Genomic DNA, 18,603 nt, shown 5'->3' with positions numbered 1-18,603 from the left:
TTTTAACTTGCCTGTTCACCAAATTCCAACCAGCATCAATCAGCTTAATGATAACAGTGGGACTGGTGAGCCCCAGAGTCTGCATCTGAAGTGGAGCCACCTGAAGTAAGTATCTAGAGCTCAGCGAGTATATTTTGGGCATTTTCAGCTGTGATCCCAGCTGGGCCTGGGGGAAGCTTTTGGACACACACAGATCCTGGCGGAAGCATCTTTGCAGGAACCTCCCTTACCAGTTCCAAGGTGATGACATCCCCTGTCTGCAGAGCCTTTGGCACAGAGACTGCGGTTGTTTGAGTCAACGGTACCGAAGCCAAGACTTTAACATATGCCCTTAGTGTTCTCTTACTGCAAGGGACTGATTGCATCGTGCAGGGATAGGTGGAAATAACCCCTCCACAACCAGTGATCCCATGGGCGAGCAGCTGGGACTCCCCTTTGTTCACATCTTCAGAGGACAAAGGGGAAGACAAAGGTGGCAAGAGGCTGACTGCGGAGGCAGAGGCCGCCCGAGAGCAAACGTGAAGTCCGGGAGCTGCAGGGAGATGCCCAGGCACCAGAAGTGGAACCAGGCCAGGTAAAGACACCCTCATTTCTTTGCTGTTCTGGGGGAGGAAGGGCTTTGCTGGGATGGCCTCCAGCTTCCAGGTTTGTCACAGTCAAGCAGCACACCAGCAGTGTGGATGCAAACATGGGAACTGACACAAAAAACAAGTGATTAAATAGGATTCCATGCAGGAAAATCCAGACAGGGCCCTTCTCTCCCCTCATCAGTTGATGCCTCACTCACCTACGCTGGATCTCAGTACCGTGCTGGGGATCTGAGGTAGTGAAATAATCTCTCCCCAATGTTCTCCTGATACTGAGTCAGCTCTGACTGCTGCCCTGCGCTGGCATTCGGGGTATGTGCAGGAGCTGTGTGCGGTACCAGAGGCTGGGTAGGTTTCTGTGGGGGATCCCCTGACCTGGCATAGCTCAGGTCACCGTTACTCACCCAGCACAAGCATTGTCTCCAGATGGCCAAAGCAATCAGAGGCCACAGCTAACGAGATACAGAAAGATTTTGTCATTGTCAGTTCTGCCCAGACAGCAGAGGAAAGCCTTAAATAGTAGACCGTAAAGATGCCTTTATTTCCTATCTAAGGAAATGATAATAACCATTTTAATTCCTTTTTTAAGGACCTGTGGATGAATGCAGGGCTCGGAGATGCAGGAAGATGCTACAGTTGGAAGGACAGTAACTGTGCTCCAGACACTGCCAAAAGAAGATGAGGTTTCAGTGAGGAGAAAGGATGTACAGTACGTGTGTGAATACTCACGGGGCGGAGCTGGGCCCTGCCTGCAGGCAGCCTGCAAAGGAGGAGGTGCAGGAACCAGCACAAGAGGGGAGAGACGAGCCCCTGCATCCTCCTGCGCCTGGGGAGAGCGCGCTGCGGCCGCCCCCTCTCCGTGAGCTCCCGGCGCAGAGCGCGGCCGGCACGCTGCAGCCCTCGGGGATGTCCACGGAGGGGTCGGCGGTACCACGCAACAAGTGCGTTCTCACACACGGTTTTGAAAGGATCTGTACGTGCATATTCAAAAAAAATAAATGCTTTGGTGTTTCTGGGGAGGAGGAGTTGTACTCTTTTTACCACAGAATCTTGCAGTCTCACGACGTGCATCACACAGGCCTTCGCTTGCATTTCTGAGCGGATCTCAGGTGTGTGGGCTTTGGGTTGATAGTGGTTGGACCTTTGATGGTTGGACATTTGGCAGTTTATTGTCTCCAAAGCAATCAAGACACACAGTTCTGACTTAGCAAGCAGTATTGGAGGTTTCTCACAAGCCAGCCTGCCAGAATGTCCCCAGAGATCTGTCAGCCCATCAGTGACAAGCTGTGGGTGGTGCTGGCCACGCTTCTGTCTTGGTTTCTTGCTCAGTCCCTTTTGCCATCTGCTCCTCCGCTTGCAGGTGGCACACAGGACACACTGGGCAGGTGGGGCTTTGAATGGAAAGACCATTTCTGCCCCCAAAAGCCCTTTGCCGCTGTTCAGTAGCGGCCAAGCAGAAGCTGGGAGTTCGGGCAGCCCCTGGGTCGTGTGGATGGAGGGGTGTTTGCTGAGCTCGGTGGGAGCCTCCTGGCCTGCGTCTGTGCTTCTTCCCTCGCTGTTCCTGGTGACTGGGAGCCTGCACGCTCCCTGCCTCTCGCCAGAGGATTTCATCCTCCAGTCCCTGGCGCTGAGCGTGCTTCCAGCCATGTCTGAGGCTTGTCTTGCCATATGCGAGCTACTGATGCTGTAGCGTCTGGGGACCGTACCCTGAGAGATCTCGTTGCAGGAGGAATCTTACTGATACCAGATGATAAAAACAACTGCCTGCTCAGCCTCCTTGGAAGAGTTAAGTTATTTTTCTTCAGACCTGAAAAGCCCAGCAGCTCCTTTAATCTGATATTCTTTATCTGCTCGAATGAAGAGTGCTTTGCTCAACCGCATAACTGCGTATTTCTTAGTCCTAAACTGTGAAAGCCGCTGGGTGCCTGTAGGAGAATTTACCATTCTGCTCATTCCCTTCCCTTCCCCTGGCCTTTTAGGTCTTGCTTTAATTTATTTCCAGAGAAGCTAGATTTTCATTAAGGTGTAGGTGTAATTTCCCTGCTCTCTGATGTATTTTATCTTAGATTTGTTTATTGCTTTACATTATTGGTCATTTGTCATTGCCTTTCTAATAGATGATGTATTCTTGAAAAATTTAAATAGTAGTGCTTTTTTTTTTTTTTTTTTTTTGGTCAGGAAGAAAGGTAGAGGGTGGGTTTCTTGTTATTTATTTTAAAGAGGCAGAAATTCAGCTCAGTAATAGCTGTTTTCCAAAGCATAGTGCATTTTGAAGATGGTCTATATAATAGTGACAGATGATTTAAGTACTTTCTTATTCAGGAAAAAAAAAGTGTGCATTTGTGGGGAATGGGGAAGGAGTGAAAGGACTTTGTCTTTTATGTCTCTCTTCTACAAGAGTTCTCCTTCTGGAGCAGCCGTCGTCAGGAGAAGCTGGATTAGAGTCTGGCAGCTCAGCCCTTAATTGATCCAGTGGTGTCACTAGTCTTGGGTAATTTTTTAAGCATGAACTAAGACACATCCATACATAACTCCTGCAGTGGTTTGGGGGATGAGATGGTAGGAGTTTATTCCTTCTGATCCTGTCCTTTGACCGAGGGCGGAACACCCGGGGTCTCTGCCAGCCCTGGGGAGCAGCACCTTGACCTCTCAAGTCCCTGGCAGGAGCTGCCGGTAGCGCAGGAGCAGAATCCCCCGCTGGCCACCTGGCTGGGGGGATGGAGTTTGCAGGAAAGCCATGGAGTAGGCCAGAGCCTGGAGCTGTGAGGTGTGAGTAAATACAATAAAATGGATCGGAGTGGCTGTATACTGCTCCAGGGCCTCTCTCCAATTTCAGGTGGAAGTTTGGGTGTAATCAAACCAAGATGACACAGGGGCACCATTTTCTTACAGCCAGTTCTGGTGTGGGAAACTGAAACAGCTGCTGTTTCTGTAAATGTGATGTTGGGAACTCGAGCATCTCAGGGATTTGAAAGTAAAGTAATGCCTTTTTTGGCCTGCAGTCATCTATTAACGGCGAAAGAAAGATTTTAATGTTTTCTCAGCCTTCTGCCTGTATCAAAGCTGTGTTCTCTCTTTAATCTGATTGCTACGTGATGCTTTTCAGCTGAAAAGTGTTAAGCAGAGTAATCTGTATCGCACTGAAATCGGGCTTGCAGTGTTTAGGGAGAAAAGGAGTTATGGTGACTTGTGTACAGTAGAAGGAGGTTCCCTACTGACCCGTCGTGTGTGATACAGCGACGGGCGATTTGAATGTATGTGGCTCTTCAGAGACCCCCTGTCATTCACTTTGGACAAATGCCTGTGACTTAAAATAATAGGACAGCAAAAGGAGAGGGGAAGAGATTACGAATGATGGGGAAGATTTAGATCAGAAAGATGCTCAAGTATTTAATAGCATAAGGTCCCATGAGCTCCTCTGGTTACTGCCCGAAGCTGGAGACCCTAGAGAATTTATGGCTTAGTCTGACATGCATGTGTGAGTGTGTGTTACAGAGGTAATTCCTGGAGGTTTGATGGTTACTGTTTTTTTGTGTTGTGAATATGCTGATACACTGAAAGATCCCAGAAGAGCATGACCTGGAGAGCCAGATTCGCAAGGAGAGAGAGTGGCGGTTTCTGCGCAACGCTCGTGTCAGGAAGCAAGCCCAGAAGATCATCCAGAAGGGTGAGTGATTTCCCTCTTGCCCACGCTGCAGGCAGCTTCCTCGAGCTCCGAGCACTGCGCTTACTCAGGCCGCTGACCTGTAAAACCCCCATTAGCGACGACCCCACACTGACCCTCAAACTGGAAAGGTGCCCGTGCTCTCCGTGTGCCGGCGAGGCGACGCTGCTGTAGGGTGTTTTGCCAACAGTCGCTCACCTTGTCACTCTCAGCTGCTGGTGTTGGTCACCAGACCCGGGGAGCGACCACTTGGGATGTCAAGTGTCTGCCTTCCCCTTTGAAAACTGAACTAGGGCGCCGTGTTAGAAAACGCCGCGGTGGGTCCCGGGGGAGCGCTCAGCCGGAGCGTCGCGCCAGGCTGGCTCAGCTGCCGAGTCCAGCGCAGGAGCCGAAGAGTCGTGACTTCTCTGAAGGAGGAGCGAGCGTTGCCGTGAAGGCAGGCTTCCCTCCTTACGAGAGCTGACAGAGCATCCAATTTTCAATGCAGGTGTTGGCTGACGGGCGGCAGCTGAGCTCTTCAGCCGCACACCCGGTCACAGCCGGCGCCTCCGCAAGAGCCGGAGCAGTCGGCATGAAATCGATAACTCCCAGGCCTCTAACAGATGCTATTGATTTACCGTTTGGGCTTTTCCTCCCCGTCCCGTAAAGTTCGGGTAGATACTGTAGGTTGGTTCTAAAGGGGTAGAAGGCAGAGTATTGCAGGATAAACCTCAGAGCTGCAGCCTGGCTAAGAAGTCTCAGGCAGTGTTTGACGTGTCAGGCACCGTTTGGACAGCCAGTCCTGGCAAACCAGCCCTGCCCAGCTGCTGGATGTGCCCTCGCAAGCTCGGAGACACCTCAGCCATGTCCTTTCACATTCCCAGCTCTGCTGAACTCTAAATGATTGCTTACTGCTTATATTCCATTATATTATTAATACTTGCATGCACGGCTTTATGTGCTGCTTACACGTTTCCCTCCAACGTGCCTCAGGTTCACGTTTCATTAGTGTGACTCTCCAGAAAGCCGATATTGCTTTTATTTACGACTCTTTATGCCTCTACGAGGCAGCGGTTGGGCTAGAACTCTTTTAGCACAGGAATTTATTCCAATATAGTGGAACCCAATGAAGTTTCCTCAGGAATTTGCATACTTAAATTATTCCTGCCTGTGTGCCTTGAGCAGCAGAAGCTGGGGGTGGCGTTTCTGGGAGCTCCTCTCATGGCATCCCCCCAGCAGCATCCCCGGGGGCAGAGCCTGCGGGTGGGGGCTGCTCCTCTCCTGGGACACTCGCTGAGGCACGCGGAGTTGGAAATAATAATGTGCTGAATGAAGAACTGCCCAAGGCTCAGCCTCCTGCGCATACCTCGTTGTCTGGAGGTTTGCTGGGCTCGAGTCAGTACAACGGCTAGCTTAATGTCATGAAACCGCAGAATATCATAAACCAGAGTAATATAGAAATGAAACTGGAGCCCAGGGTATGGCTTGGGAGATATTTTTGAATACAAAGAGGGGAATTTTTCATGCTTGCCTGAAGAAGTTAAATCTTTTTCTAGACAATGTTCATATCTGGTTGCTTGACCTGAGCGACTAAACTGCCAGTATTCATTAAAAAAAAATGAAAATGTGAAATATTAAAAAGAATTAAAATAGACTTACAATATTTTAATGAAAATTAGATTACATGGATGCATTCTAAAACAAACTAGAACAGAGTAAATGTCTCCTGGGCTTACGGTTTTGTGTGATGAATTCATGCTGTGCCAAAAAATTGCAGTGTCAGGGGTACCAAAACCGTTTGTGAATAGCAAACTGTTCTGAAGAAGAGATGGGCAAGGTCTTTAACCATCATTTTAATGTCTCTATGGAAAATACATTTTTCATTTGCAAATTAACCTAAAAAGAACCGAAATGGAAGGTTGAATAAATAATCCACAAGTTAAAATGAAATACTGTATTTTAAGTTGGAAAAAAGCGTTCTCATCGGTTTTTTATTTCGAAAAAACGATGCTGATTTTTCTGTCAACACGCACTGGTGTTTCTCTGGGCTTGGTTGGGCTTGCTTGCTGCCTTCTCTTCGGTTACCAAAGCAAAGGGCCCCCTGATTTGTCACTGCAATTTTTACTTTGTACCTTCGGACACGAGACAATGAGGCTGGAGGAGTCGGGGCTGTCAGATAACTGGGGTCTGAGAAGGTCCTTGAAGGAGGGAAGTGGTGGGGGGTCTGCTGGTGAGAACTGGGGGGGAGGAGGAGGAGGGCGGCGACACGTGGCCCTGGGCAGCTGGGGGGGTCTGGACCTCGTCCCTCGGGCGGGATGTTCCCAGACCCTGAGCCGCGGCTGCCTCCTGTCCCCCGCAGGCATTTCCCGGCTGGATGATCAGATCTTCCTCAACCGGAACCCGGGTGTCCCCTCCGTGGTGAAGTTCCACCCGTTCACGCCCTGCATCGCCGTGGCCGACAAAGACAGCATCTGGTAGGAGTTTCTGCGGGTCTGTGAAGCAGCTGTGGGTGGGTTATCGGGGGACAGGTCCCCCCATGGCTGCCTTCTCCTCTCTCGGGGCGGGGGGACGGGGCAGACTCCCCCCAGAGCTCAGTGCCACGGTTGTGAGCGTTGCACTGGGGCCTTTTCCCCGGGAGGTGCTGGGTTAGAGCAAGGGGATCCTGACAGATTTACAGTAGCTACTTACAACTGGGCTTTTATCCTGTTCCTTTTTGACGTACATTATTAATAAAATAATGCTGAATGCCAAAGGAGAAAAACAAATTGAATTGGTATCCAACACGTTTAATTTCTAGTTGTGCTGTAACGAGTAGATCTCTTTACAGCTTGCACAGAGAACCAACAACTGACCTGATATTTTTTCTTCCCCAAGTTTCTGGGACTGGGAGAAAGGGGAAAAGCTGGACTATTTCCACAACGGGAACCCTCGATACACCAGGATCACGGCAATGGAGTACCTGAATGGACAGGACTGCTCCTTGCTGCTGACTGCCACAGGTAAACAACATATTTTCTCATTTATGAGGGCAGGATTGGGGGCTTTTACGGAATTCCAGGCCATGGAGCTGTTCCAGGCCTCCTGCTCTCCCCTCTATGAGTTGGCCCAAGCTGACCCTCCCTTTGCCTGTGTCTTGCCTGCCTGGTCTGAGCTCAGCAGACATTTCCAGGATCAAACCTGAAAGCCGTTTCTGGCAGTACTGAAATCTCTTCACTGCTTAAGTAGGTGCTGCAAAGATTGTCAAATGGCTAACAAGTCAAATGCTTGCTGAAACCATTTCCAATCACAGCTTTATTTGTTACATCATTCCGAGTCTTTACCTATCCCTGCAAATTCATGGTAACCTCCGCCTACTCAGTACCTCGGGCAACATCATTTTAGTTGGTTAAAAGCTGCTGTCCAGAGCTGAAAAGGAAATCATGCTGCAACCATAAGAAATCAAATTCTGTGTCTTGTGCTGCTTTAAGTCTAGAGCAGGCAGGGCTTATTTTAAGCACTAAACTTCTCAGATAGTTGTGACTTTCTCTCTAGTCTGTATATCTCACCCAGCGTCACGTCAGGGATCATGAAGAGCTCTTTCCCATTCACTGCTCTGTAAAGCTGTGAGTAAGATCTGCTTCTCTCCTGAGGAACCATTCTAAACCTGTCAGTCTAAGTGTTGTCAATAGCTTTTCAAACTTTGCTGAAATGTACAGGTTGGATATAATTAAGAGGTGGAAGAGGAGCCGAGAGGGCCTTCAGAACATTTTCCTTTCAATTTATTGATTCTCAGCACAAAAGTTTCACAGAAGGGGAACAAATTGAAAAAATACATGGGTTCTTGAAAGATTTGCTGCTGATGGGCTGGGCTTTGATTCAGCTGCTTCTGTGGGGTTGTATTTTGTATTTAGCAGAGTACTTTTGTGACTCTTGGCGCCAATAGCAAGGAGGAGAGAGATGACTCCTAGAGAAAACGAATGGGTCAAAGAAATGGAGCGACATCCGATGTCAGGTGTTACTCGAGGGAAGGAGAAAAGCTCTTCCAGAACAGTTCCCAGTAGAACAATGCTTTAGGTTTTATGGATGTAAGATTAGAGAGGAATTAAGTTCAAGTGACACTCTCAGTTTTGGACTTTGTATGACTACAGTTCCGCTTCTCTTCTCTTCTTTTGTTGTGCACAAGTAATTATGAGAGTTGCACGCAGTGATGTTGCATCGTGTTCTCTTTTTCTGTGCCCCCCAAGACGATGGTGCCATCAGAGTGTGGAAGAACTTTGCAGACCTGGAAAAGAACCCAGAGATGGTGACTGCCTGGCAGGGGCTGTCGGACATGCTGCCAACCACACGAGGTCGGTTCCCGCTAAGTTTTGTTGGGGGGGGTAAAAATAATTGGTGATGGTAGGATTTTTTTTCTAGGGATGGGGAGAGTAAAGTGGGTTTCTCAACTTCAGCCATCGGTGACATCCTTGTTCAACAGTCTCTGCCTTCTGGAATGGCCTTTTGCCAGGCCTTGGTGAGGAATTAATTTTCCAGGTCTCACAAAACAAACCAACAAAACCGAAAGCCCAACGCAGCAACCTCACACACACACACACACACTGCAGAACAACCGGAGCAGCCTCCTGCTGGGGAGCAGCAGGGTACAAAGTCCTTGTCCTTCCCAGGCTTCACAGCAGCTGGCTTGCCCGAGCCTTCCTCTTCGCTCTGTTCCTAAGGAGAGAACTGTAGAACAACGGTGGACCCGGGCACTGCCCCGCTCCCTGCTCGCCGTGGCAGGAGGTTGTTCTGCCCCTTCGGGTGGGATGGGAGCTCCCATATTGCCTCTTTCCTTCTCACGGGCTGCTCAGCCTTTGCACAGCTTTGCATGTTGCACCTGTGACCTCCTTTAGCCTCAGCTCAAATTTTGGCACTTATTCTTCACTGTTTATTGTGGGTCAGGAGGTGGCAAGAGAATATGCGATCTAAATCTGATGCGTGCAGAAGGGCAGCACAGTTAGACATTGACCTGCTTTGAGCGTTAGAAATATTGGATAGGAAAAGATGCAAAAAGGAGCACTGGCATCCTGCCATGCACAGGATGAAGCCAGAAGACCAGTTTGAGTAACCCTGAAGTCTGTTTTAGGACATTAAAGAAGGTGGACATTTCATCCTTCCAAGGCCTGGTGAAGTACTAGTGCTCTAATGGGGATTCGCTGCCACTTGAATATTTTTAATCAAGGTTTTTCTGAATGTGCCGTGGTTCAATCAGCCCTTGTGGGATTGATGCAGGAGTTGCTGGGTGAGGCTCCCTGACTTGTGCTATGCAGGAGGTCAGATGAGATGACCATCATCATTCATCCTGACCTTAAAATCTGACAGTTCTCATTTCTGAGCTTATGTGGTTCATCACAGGAGCCTGACACAGCTCTTTTAGCTATTCATTGGATTTTCCTAGTGCTGCCTTGTTGAGCTCATATCTGTTATGTTTTCCTTAACACCTCATGGTTCATTTCTGGTGTTACATGAAAGAGGAACTGTATTCGAGGTAACTTCAGGCTCTGTGCCTCGCTGCGGTATGTGCACAAAACTGATTATAAGCTGCTGGAAGTTTGCAGCCTACTGTGAAAATTGCCACGGTCGAAACCTGCTCTTTCAGAGATGTCAGTAAAAGCAGGAGGAAAACAGTGGTAACACACCGAGTGGTGGAAGGGCTGGATCTCCTTAGGCAGAGAGAAAAGTGTCCAGTAGTCGTTCAAGTTGCCCTTTGCAGCGTCACTTGCTCGATCTGTATTTCTCCCTTGCCAACAGCAGCTTTCCTGAAGGGTGGTGGTGAACGTTGACCATCCCTGGGCTCAGGACCTGGCTTCCTTGGTGCTGGTAACGGGCTCACCCAAGCAACTGGGAGTTGCCCCAGGCTGCTCTGGTCATCGGCCTCTTGCTGCATCGTCAGTCGTGTTCAGGGAGGCTGTGACTGAACTTGAGGCGAATTCCATTTTCCTGCCTGACTTCCTACGTGCCCCTTCACAAGGCACAACAAGTGCTGACCATGCCTCGCTCTCTACAGGCCTTTAATGCAGCAGAAAGGATTGTGAGCATCAGTGTTTGACATTGCAAAATAGGTGAAGGGCTGAGGCAGGAGCTGATTTAGCTGTAAGAGCTGAGCGGTTACGCTTGCCAAAACAGCAGTGTTGAAACTTTGAAGTCTGTTCTCTTTAAGATTGTGGGGTTTTGCCCTTTTCTTTCCCTTATGGTTTTAAGAACTCTGGGTCCTGTTTTCTTTGCCTTTCACCTTTGAAGCAGTAGAACTAGGTTCAGAAGACAAGAAGGACAGATTTCTTTGTGGAGAAATAAATGTAGTCACTTCAAAAGAGCTATGTGGATCGAGTCCCCTTGGAAATGAGACTCTCTGGAACAGTTGCCTTTTGCTGCCAAGACCATAGTTGTGGTCCAGCACTGGCTCATAAAACTGAAGGTGCATCTTTGAAGCTGCAGAGCTCAGGAGTTTTACTGGAGTTTGTTTGCTCCTACTATTGATTTCCTTCTGTCCTCTCCCACACTTTTCCCTGGTGTCATACTCATCTCTGAACTTAATAGTCATCTTGACAGCTACCAGAATACTGACTTTTCCAGGCAGTTTTCCCACTTACAAAAGGAGAGGGATGTGCAATACCTCAACACACTGTTTGGAAGCTTGAAAAGCATCCCTGGGTTGTCTGAGTAATGGGAGGTCAACAATAACACGCTCAGGGGCTGCCTGAGAGGGGGCAGCAGACCAGAGTGAGGCCCAGAACTTAAACTTTTACACTCCATAAAGGACTTGGTGCTGCTGTGCAGCCCGAGGTAGGAGAAATGAGCTGATACAGCCAAGTTACTGTGTTAAACTTGGCCTCGGTTCATTGCACTTAATAGTTGATTTGAGGCTCAGGGTAGGTGAGTCAGTTCAAACACTGGCAAACTACTGTGTGGGCACCCTCTTTTTTCTGTATAAGATTTTTTGATCTTCTTTAGATCTGCAGTCAGGATGCACCAAGAAAGTCTCTCTCAGTCGAAATCAGGGTGTTGAAAGCAGCACTGGGACCAGGTGCTGTAGCATAAGGCAGTGACTGGGAATCTCCAGCATGAGAGATGGAAGGGGCTCAGAAAAAGGCAAAACGCCTGTTGTTAATAGCCTGGTGTTTCAAAAGATGGAGGAAAACCGGAGCATTTTCTGTCGAGCAGCACAGGAAGAGCATAAACCTGATGTGCTCTGAAGCTGTGATTTCGCAGCAGGAGGCTTTGGGAATTCTGGCAGTTTCTGTAGAAGAGGTGTTTGAAGGCTGCGGGTTGTGTGGGCTCGCGGAGCAGCACAGACACCCACCGCCTGGGGTCTGCTCGGTTCGGAGCCGCTCTGAGTCCGAGCGGCCGTGCTCGTGCCTCTGAACAAAACTGCTGTGTTTTGTATTGTGTCTTTGTGACAAAGGGAAACGGGCCACGATCCCCTGGTCAGAATGGCTTTGCCCCTGAAAGCAGTACAGTTCTGGAATTTGGAAAAATATGGAAGTGTAAGCAGCTGCTTCCCAGTGACCAAGTGCTGTCTGCTCCGCTGTTCCCTCCCCAGCTCCTGGTGTGCTCTCTGCAGATGTCTGCCTTGTCCCTCCTCCAGCCCAGCAGAGAACCAGCCTCTTGCTACAGGCTGAGGGGCTCAGCCCAGTCTCTTCCTGAACACCTGCGGCTTCCCTGGGCGAGATTTTCCAGGATTGCCCCACGGTGCCTCTGATTTCCCCGTTTGCTGCCGTGCTCTCTTACTGCCGGGGGGTTTACAGTGGCTAGAAACTAGTCTGTGTCTGAGGCTAACTTCCCGTTTAAGAGTTGTTTAAATGCAGCACCCGTAAGTGGTTTGCACTCCCTGCACGCTGGTGAGCTGTCTGTTCCCTGCGGCGGGGGGCAGAGGAGCCCCGGTACGGCGGCACTGGCTGCGGGGAGCCTGGACCTGCCAGGGCAGACACCTCGTGTTCTGTGCTTGGTTTGATTTGTACAGATGCCACGAGTTACTCGGATTTCCGTCTGTCACTTCCTGATGCGTTTTACTTCAGAACAGGGACCAGATCATGCGAAGGATAGTCTCCTTGTTCAAGAAGAAATGTCAAATCTGTGCTGTTGTCAGCCAGCCAGAATACTCACTTCACACATGACAAGCGCCACCGTTGATGGCTTCCCAGGGAATGCTGTGATTGAACTAGTGCCTGCTCTCTGGATGGAGGCATGTGCTGCTCTTGGTGCTTCTGCTTCTCTTCTATGTTCTTTCCTTTAATTTGAGTTGCTTTTTCTAATCCTTTTTTAAGATTTTATTTTTGCTCTGGCTGACCAACTTACCCTTAGCGTCAACCCCTTAATCCCTGTCTTCTCACAGGTCTGGCCCGAAGGGTTTCAATCTATCTTGACAGAAGTAAACAGGGAGGTGAGTGCTTTCTTTCCTGTTACCTACGATCAGCTGGGGTGGGAAGGAGCTCCTCGTCTGCCTCCGGGTTGGTTGACTGGTTGGTTGGTTTTTTGGCATTGTTTGAGTGACTGGTGAGTCCTTGTGGTTCCCGGAAAGCTTTGCTTCTTCTACCTCTCCCGTTCCTTGCCCCGTGCCTGTGTCCGTCCCAGCCGTGGGCAGTGCAGGAGGGCGGCCATGCCCTCTGGGGGAAGCAGAGCCAACCGCTGGGAAAAGGGCGTCTTGGTGTCGCCCTCCCCGAGCTCTCTGCAGTGAGAGGAGGGGTGGGTGGGATGTACGAGGCTCCCTTTTCCACGACAGGCTCCGAACGTGAACCACCGTTAAGCTAATGTGGATTTTACTGGGGTTTATTTGTAATACACTTTTACTATAAAGATCATGAGAAAATGAGAAGCTGATGAATCTTTCCCAGGAGGCTTAGAATAGTGGACTTTTGGCAAGGATATACCTAATAAATTTTACAAATTCTCTTCTTTCACGTGGAAGGAAGGTAAATGAACTCCCAGCCTCCATCTGTAGAAGCCAGGACCGTGCCGTGTCTGCGTTGCTCTGGAGCCTGGTCCCCTCCTCTGCTGCCGAGGGCTGTGGGGGAAGCAGATGGCTCGTGTGTCAGGGCATCTCTGTGTGCGTGCGTGTCCGTGGATGTTAGCGTTGACGCAGTCTTCTTGGGTTATTCATCAATTATGAATGTTTGCTGACTGATAAGAGCTAAATGTGTCTGTAATAATTAATAGGCTGAAGATGATTGAAGCGGTGTGGGATTCAGAGCTCTTGAGCTTGGGGTCTTTGCAAATCTCTCTCTTACTGTTCAGAGACAGAGCACCGGGACAGGAATTAGCAAAGCCGATGTGTTGCCGTTAGTGCCTGGCTCTGCATTTCACTCAGGAATCCACTGGCAGACAGAAAGGCTAAAATTAGTGAGACTTGGCTGGAGGGAATTCCCCACTCAGTAAATCTGGACAGTTTAGGGAAATACCAGCCACTCCCTCGCCGGATCGATACTGCAGGTGCCAAGCGATCGCCCTCTGTCCCGGGCACACAGATAAGTGGGAATCAATAAAAAGCATTCACCAGCGTTTTCTGGCCAGGTGTTCTCCTAGTGAAAAATGCAGCAAGGTGATTCCTTCTCTCCCATTGAAGAAGTCTTAAAAATGTATGAGATTAGCTATTTGCTTGATGGCAAAATCCATCGGCAATATTTAGATAAAATACACCAGTTTTGTTGCTAAAGCACAGGAAATCTGTTCTCATTGCCTAGGCTTCTGTGAGGAATTTTTGCAGAAAGATAAGGGAGTATCTCTTCATTCTCACATCGCTCAGTGCTGGTTTTAGGCAGGAATCACCGGGCACTGCTGTATTGCAGATCAGTGATTAAAAATTAGAGAAATACCAATGGCTTAATGGTCCAGGTCGTATCAGGCCACTGTGCAAGTCAGCCCAGGAATCGCTGATGTTCCTGTGAGGCCCGAGCAGCCGCAGCCGGCACGTTCAGCACCGTGAAGGCAGGTGAGCTAGCAGGAGCCTCGAGACGTGCGAGTGTGACCCTCTGCCCAGGCTGCTTCGCCTCCTGCTCCCTCAGAGCTCTTCTGGGGTGTCTCAGCACACCGCAGCGTTGCCCCCCGTCGGCGTAACTGAATGTGACACGAAAAAGGAGACCGTGTTAACAAGAGAATATCCATCTGACCTGTGCTCACCTCTCTCTGTCGCTGCCTCGTGGGGGTTGTCGGTGCTGAGATGTAAACAGCCATAATCTGGTTTACCCCAGAAAATTTGTACTGATGCCAAGCAAGAAAAAATAAGCACAGACTTGCCAGTTCCTTGTTTCCTTCCTGCTCTCTCGAGACTTCGAAACAAAGTGAAAGACGTCAAATACCTGCTCTGCAGAAAAACAGGACCTTGCCCTCTGGAGGCTCTGCTCCGAATCCTGCTGACTCTTCTGGCAGGCAGTCAGCAATCCAGATGGGGAGAGGGTGGAGAGGCAGCATCGGCGTGTTCTTAGAAATAAAAGTTAGCAGCTCACTGGAAGGGAAGTTTCACAGGGAGCTGCGTGGGGCAGCCTGCCGCGGAGAGGAGCCTTGGCAGAGGGAAGGCTCTAACCTGCAAAAGGAGCAGATCAAACTCAAACAGAGCTTATACTGGAGAACAAGAGGGAGAGAGAAAAGTAGAGTGAGTCTTCCCGCATCTCTCCAGGGGTTGGTATCTTGTCCTTTAGGAATAAAAAGTTTGGGAAAAGCACCCTATTTCTGGTGAGATTTTTTTATGACAATAAAATAATTGGAGAAATTGCAGCTCCAGGGGTTTGTGTTCTTTTAATTGGATTCCCAGCATCACAGCTACTCTTTTCCTGTGCTGCGCATAGTCCTTGGCATCCGAAGAGTGACACTTTTTGAAAAGATGTTGTAGAAATTAATGAGTGAGGTCATACAACCCTCCCACTGCTTCCTGGAAATTAAAACAGTGATGTGCCTCATTGCTCAACCAGGAGGGCCCATGATTAAAAGATCATCAGTCAGAATCCGAGATGCTTTTATATTGTGTTCTCTATGTAGGTATTCCTGATTTCATTGAAATGCCAAGCACAGGTTGGTCACGTTCCAGTGACATTAAAAATAAGTGCAAACACTCAGAATGCAGCTGCTTTCAACACCAGTGTTATTTACTGAAATTTTTACAAGGAACTATCCCATCCAGGGAAATATCTGTTGCTCCAGGGGAATCCTAAGGGAACAGCCATAGAAAGTTACAGCTTCAAGAACAGCTTGTATATAAACAGGCATCATACAGAAATGCAAGTACTTGTGTTAAAAGACTCAAAAAAAACCCAACCAAAAAACCAACAAATCAAAAAAACAACCAAAAAACCCACCAGAAGAAAACCACAAACCTTTAAAAATTTCTTTTCCTGAGCTGTGGAAGATTTGTTGCTCACTATCTGAGAGCATAACATTCCTTTACGGGAAAACTGTGATCTCAACTGATGACGCATTAAAAGAAGTGTATTGCTAGGATGCCTGTTTCTGCAGTTCATCAGCTTCCGAGAGCACCCCAGCGTCGCCGGGGCCTTCCTCAGGCGTCTGCACTGGTGTCACAGCGTTGCCCATTTACGCCGTTTCTGTAAGGAGGTGGCAGCTTGGAAACGGGGGCAGGTAACGCGGAACCTGCCTGCGTGGCTCCGGCCAGCAGCTGGGAGCGTTTGGGTTTGCCGAGGTCGTTACCTTTTTGCCAGGATGAGCCTGAGAAGCGTCTTGGATGCCAAATGTGCGAGCCAAAACCCAGCAGGTGAACTGCACTCTCAGTTGTAACATCCTGGAGAAGGACCTCTGTTAATTAGAAAGGAAATGATAATTAGTATTAAGTCCCACGTTTGCTTCTCATCCCAAAATAGTAGGAATTTAACATATAAACATGAGTCAATACTGTATCATTCCCACCATGAAAACGTTTGCTTGTACGTAGAAATAGTTCAGCTATTTATGTCCCATTTCATGCTGTGAGTGTCATCTTTGAATTTAACATTTCACAGTCAGAGGAAGCTTTCCTTCCCTGTTACACGCTTGCGAATGACTTAAATTTATGTACAAAGGCTTTTCTTCTTTTCAGACACACTTGAATTCTGGTTTAGCATTTCCAGTGGCATCCTAGGGTCCCCTTTCCCCCTTCCCTTCTCCTCCTTCTTTGTCAGGGCATCTCCTGGGCTGCAGCAGGATGGAGCCCCCTGGCCCGGGGCTGGTGCTCGACTCGGGCACGACCTCTGCAGCCAGGACCCGCCACCCTCCCGGGCTGCAGACCCCGGCGGGAAGGTGCCGGGAGTCCTCCTCGGCTGCGGCTTCCACGCAGGTATCCCGTTATTTCTGATGCCTGCGTTGGGTGGTGTGGTGGGAGCACCCTCTGCTCGGAGACCACCTCAGCCACCCCCAGCGCTCTGCATCAGCACCAGCAAAAAGCACATTTCATATTTTCTTGAGAGAATAAGGCAGCCAATGAAAGAAAGGGAAGATCCCTTGTTAGGGGATGATCAAAATGCTGCACTCCCTCTTCCAGAGAGCAGAGATTTTCATTTATATGGACTGTTTCAGTTCTATAAAAAAGGCAGGAGCTGCACTGGCTGCTTGGAAGAGCAGGAGCCGCGTCAGACCCCACTGTCACCTCCCTCCGTCCTTTCCACCCGTGGGCTCTCTGTCAGCCCCTGCTCCGGGGTGAACCCTTGTCCTTTCTATCTGGTTCTCTCTCAGGGAGATCCCTGTGCCGTTTTACATAAAGTGAAACCCCCTCTGGAGCTGCTTCTCTCGGTGAAACTTTCCCCAGCCTTCTAGATGGCATCACTGAATATCCTCAGTGCTTAAATCCCTGACAGATACACCGAGATAAGCACCAAAAATGTCAGTCATCGAAGTCACCGTCTCTATCCCCCTCCACAGCAAAGACACCCGCAACCGCAGCGGGCTGGGAACTTGCTACTGATCAGACTGAAGAAAAACATTGTCTTCAAACTGGGGAATGTAACTGGAAAATTGGGATCTTTAAAACTGCCGACGAGCACGTTGCCCACTTAACTCCATCAGCGATGGCAATGGCGGTGTCTGTCGCCGCCTGCCAGGTTGATCTTGTCACATGGGCCATGAACAAGATGACAAATGAAAACACTTCAGCGATGTTTATCATCTAAATCACTGCCTGCCTGTTTGCCTCGGATCTCTAGCCACCAGGAGCTGCCAGGCAATCTGAAGTAACAATCAGTTTGACTCGCAAGATAAAGATACAAGCTCTCGGCTTTGCTGAGAGCCCCGAGTTTCCTGCGCTAAGATGACGGACTGTCAATGAGCGTCAGTAATCTCCTCGGCGGGGTGCAGCAAGAGCAGGAAACGGCTTGGATGCGATGCTTGGGAAGGGGAGATGGGCAAAATGTTTTATCTGGATCTGTACAGAACAGGGTCATTTCATCATCTTTAAGGAAAACTTGGTGTTTATGGAATGCCTGTTTTTATCTTTGTGCCCTCTAAAGGCGTTTGGTCTGGTAAAAAGTACTTATGGCCCTTTGGTGACAAAGACCATGTTGGAGTAGGTTTAAATTTCCTGCTGGGGCTAATTCCTAGCAGTAAATTGAGACAAATTTACTTTTTTACCTTATGGACAAGCAAGTTGTGGAGTGGAAATAGGGGAATCCCACTGAAGGCGACCGCAAAGGGCTCGGAGCAGGAGCCTGCAGCCCTGATGCATTGCAGAGTGCTTTCTGACTCGGGCTGCCTGTGGTTATAAAATACTTGTCAGCACCAGAGTCTCAGTTTGGCACAGACGAGAGGGTGAACTGCAGCTCTGCGAGGTCAGGATGCTGCTTCTGCCTCTGCTGAAGGGAGGGCCCTGCCCAAGGAGGTGAAAACACACACAAAAACTGGAGGTTTTTCTCTGGTTCCCTCGTGTAGCGCTCTTGGGGTTTTTTTGTTTGTGTTTTTCACGTATGAATAAGAGTCTCCATGGAAAACCTGTAGATTTGGGGTTGGTCAGCCTTTGCAGTATAAAAAGTAGAAGATAATTGGTGTACAGCTCTCTGCTTTAAGCAAAACGTTTCTGTACTGTGGAGGCAGCACACAGGTACGAAGAAGTCCCTTCTAATTAAATGTACAAGGACTGTTCCTCGGAGGTTTCCCCTGCCGAATCAGGGCTTTCATTGCCAGCGATTTCCCAGATCTCAATATCTGTTTGTTCTGACACCGGTGTGCTCTGTGCTTAGGAGAGCCAGCTCGCTCGATGGCTTCTGGACATCTTACTCCTCCAGCTGGGAAAGGAGGGGCCGTGCACTTCCCCTTCTCTGGAAATTGCCGTACCGGCACAGTTTGCCTGTTCACACACTCTGCCCGCTGTCTGTAAGCAGGTGCCCGTGTCAGGTGTTTTGGGGATAGAAAATCCCTTGTAATTCTCTTACAGCATGGATGGAACGTTTT

General features: G+C 49.1%; 1 protein-coding gene across 4 annotated transcripts in view; it reads left to right on the top strand.

Annotated features, from left to right (window-relative positions):
• The window catches only part of RPTOR (regulatory associated protein of MTOR complex 1), a 157,234-nt gene that overhangs the window by 127,140 nt on the left and 11,491 nt on the right, over positions 1 to 18,603 (top strand). For 2 of the 4 annotated variants that reach the window (XM_074889554.1, XM_074889552.1), the window contains 5 exons: positions 4,149 to 4,254; positions 6,590 to 6,704; positions 7,105 to 7,229; positions 8,454 to 8,558; positions 12,578 to 12,625. In XM_074889554.1, coding sequence (XP_074745655.1) covers positions 4,149 to 4,254; positions 6,590 to 6,704; positions 7,105 to 7,229; positions 8,454 to 8,558; positions 12,578 to 12,625 — 499 coding nt within the window. The remainder of the gene's footprint in view (positions 1 to 4,148; positions 4,255 to 6,589; positions 6,705 to 7,104; positions 7,230 to 8,453; positions 8,559 to 12,577; positions 12,626 to 18,603) is intronic. The other 2 variants (XM_074889555.1, XM_074889553.1) reach the window with 1 other exon arrangement.

This window comes from Strix uralensis, chromosome 19 (assembly GCF_047716275.1).
Source record: "Strix uralensis isolate ZFMK-TIS-50842 chromosome 19, bStrUra1, whole genome shotgun sequence".
Lineage (NCBI taxonomy): Eukaryota > Metazoa > Chordata > Aves > Strigiformes > Strigidae > Strix > Strix uralensis.
The sequence above is the reverse complement of the archived record's forward strand: the minus strand, read 5'-3'. Positions and strand labels throughout refer to the sequence as shown.